Raw genomic sequence first — 3,014 nt, forward strand, 5'->3', positions numbered from 1 at the left:
TCCACTTTGTGCATGTATAGGTCCTGTTTGTGCATGTGTGTGTCTTTCGGACCTGTGTGTAATTGACAAGCAAGAGTGAAAACATTGAATTTCCCCCTCAGGGGGATTAATAAAGTAAATAAAAACTTAAAAAAAAACAAAAAAAAAAACTCTGGTATTCCTGCCTTCTGCACCATAGTATCTATTAAGTTATTCCTTTCTACGTAGCTAGCTAATCTCTGCGCTACTACACTAAAGAAAATCAAGAGAGAAATCATCTGGAATTGGCTAAGGTCCACAGACTCCTTCTCCTTAGGAATGAGGACACCCCCTGTCCTATGCCATGCTCTTGGGATAATTTGTTTCTCCCAAACTATTCTTAGCTGTTTCCACAAAATTTAAGGATATCAGGTTCACTTTTATAAACCTGGTAGGGGACTCCATTAGGCCCTGGGGCCGAAGAAGCCTTTGCACACCAGACCACCTCCTGAACTTCCGAAGAAGCCTTTGCACACCAGACCACCTCCTGAACTTCCTTCCGCCTAGGTGGCCTGACATCCATCTCATGCTCTATCCCTCCTAATGGAGGGATATCCAGTGGGAAACCTACTATCCTATTCTTTTCTAAATCTGAATATGTATTTCTCAAATATTCTTCAACCTCTAGCCTTTCTGCTTTGAGCTGCCCTCCGTTTTCCTGGCTAAACAATCTTTCAACAAACTTAAAAGGGTCCCTGAAAAAACCTGTCCTTACATGTTCCTTCTTCCTCCTCTTTTTCCTGAGATGCTCTGCCCTTCTAAGAACTGCTAGCCTGCTTCTCAACTCCTCTTGCAACACCTTAATTCCCTCCCTTTCTTCTTCTGTAGCCTTTTTCCACTGCTTTCTTAACTGTCTCCTTTCCTTAACTAACTTCTCTATTTCTCTTTGCCGCCTAGACTTATCTGACAGTACCCTCTCACTCCTTTTTCTCTCATGCACCCCAAACCTCTCTGCACCATATGAGTAAATTATATCTCCCATCTTTTCTAACCTTTCTATTGCATTTCCTCTAAGCCTGCTTAAGATTACTGACAAATCTCTATTAACTATCTCCCATTCTTTATTGTCATCTGCCCTAGGCCATCTAAGTCTAACCTTTTGCTCCATGGTTCTCTCTCTGACTGGCATATTGACCTCAGTGTCACCTGCATCCTCTCTTACTACCCCCTCCTCCTCCTCCTTAGTGGCAGTGTTACGGCTATCCTGGGAACTGTGGTTTTCTACCTGCCGCTGGACCTCATCCCACTGATTCGACTGACTTCTTAGGAAGTACAGATCAATGCGGCTACTCTGCCCTTTCTTTGCCACAAACTTCTTCTTTCCCTGATGAGTTCTGAGGCCTTTTATTGATGTTACTTTCTGCCAGCCGCAAGGACAAACCTGAAGCATCTTGTTCTCGACTATGCTACTTTTATCCTCTACAGATGCGCTTGCCTTGCCCTGAGTGCTGCTAATTCTAGCCCTGTTGGATAGGTCCATGCCCCTATACTTCACTGAGTCACAGATCCAATGCATAGTCGTGTCCGTTCCAATGTCTGTTACTGTGTAATCCACCTGTGAGTCATTTTCCACCCCAGCTCTCGCTGACTCTTGGGGTATTTTCCCTATATTGGCTGTAGCTAATTTTGATTGTAGTCAGGCTGCTAGGCCTCACCACTGCTACCATGGGTTGCTAGCCCATGCCAGCACCAAGAATCTATTATGGTGGCCTTAGTTGTCCAAGAGGCCTTTTTGTGGAGGACATTGAAATGTAGATGTGTGTCAAATTTCAAGTCAACCAGACTCATGGCGTGAGTCTTGGAAAAGATTGTAGAGTCCACACAAAGCAATGCAACTAGCCGTCAGTTTTTCAGGTCAATTAAATCCCTCTTTTTAGGCAGATGTGTCAGGACTTGTATTTCTCAAAAAATTGAATCAGCATCAGCGCAAAAGGAGGCTCTTGCGCTCTTATCTTGGCCCTTAAACATTTTGAGGTTTATGTCGACTCTGCTAGTGCCCCCGTTGTTGTTTACACTGACCACAATACTCTTGTCTGTATTAATCAGATGTGAAACACCAATCAGCGGCTCATGCGCTGGGCACTCTTTCTACAGTATGTCAATGTGGAGGTCAGGCACATCAAAGGCAGAGAGAATGTCCTAGCCGACACATTGTCACGATTTTAGTTGATTCATCCATCCTGTCACTCAGCCCTTTTGGCACCAAGTGATCCCATTCACAAAAGCTATTTCACTTGATAGCTGATAATGTCAGTATAATTCCACAGTGATGCTCCAAAGTTAAATTTGCTTTTGCTCATTGTCTGATTGTTTGTACAGTGCCCCCCCCCCCCCCCCCCCCCCCCCAAAAAAAAATGGACCTGCTGACTCCTCAGTTCTTTACCTATTCACTGCTTTGTTTGGGTGCAGACGGCGATCATCAGCTATGACTATCTGACTGCTTTCAGACATGTGGAATACGGCACAGAAGACTACTGGGCCCTCAAGTCCAAGGTAGATAAACCTTTTTTCATAGGGGTGGGGATACTTGCACTTGCAGCTCCTGATGACGTCCCCCAGGGGAAGCATGTAGAGACTAAAAAGAGTTGGACCTAAAATTGACCCCTGGGGGACCCCACACTTTATCTCATGGGTTCCTGAGGAACATGTATCCATACTTACAAAGAAGTCTCGATCAGTAAGGTAAGAGACGAACCAGTTAAAAACAACCAGAGATGCTGACTAGGTTCCTCAGTCTATTTAATAAAATGTGATGGTCTACTGTATCGAAGCCGGCGGTTAGATCCAGTAAAACCAAGACTGTGAGTTTATGGTTATCCAAATTGCACCTGATGTCGTTTAAAATCTTTAAAAGGGCTGTCTCGGTACTGTGGTCCATCCTAAAACCAGACTGATACTTCTCTAAAGTGTTATTTGTATCTAAAAAATCATGTACTTGGGTAAAAACCAGTTTTTCTAAAACTTTGCTTAAAAATGGTAAGTTGGATACAGGCCAA

At 43.9% G+C, this 3,014-nt stretch overlaps 1 protein-coding gene across 2 annotated transcripts in view; it reads left to right on the forward strand.

The window, feature by feature from the left end:
• Positions 1-3,014, forward strand: part of adck1 (aarF domain containing kinase 1) — a 321,537-nt gene that overhangs the window by 39,320 nt on the left and 279,203 nt on the right. For both annotated transcript variants that reach the window (XM_050061967.1, XM_050061966.1), the window contains exon 4: positions 2,428-2,511. In XM_050061967.1, coding sequence (XP_049917924.1) covers positions 2,428-2,511 — 84 coding nt within the window. The remainder of the gene's footprint in view (positions 1-2,427; positions 2,512-3,014) is intronic.

Source organism: Epinephelus moara, chromosome 14 (assembly GCF_006386435.1).
Source record: "Epinephelus moara isolate mb chromosome 14, YSFRI_EMoa_1.0, whole genome shotgun sequence".
Classification (NCBI taxonomy): domain Eukaryota; kingdom Metazoa; phylum Chordata; class Actinopteri; order Perciformes; family Serranidae; genus Epinephelus; species Epinephelus moara.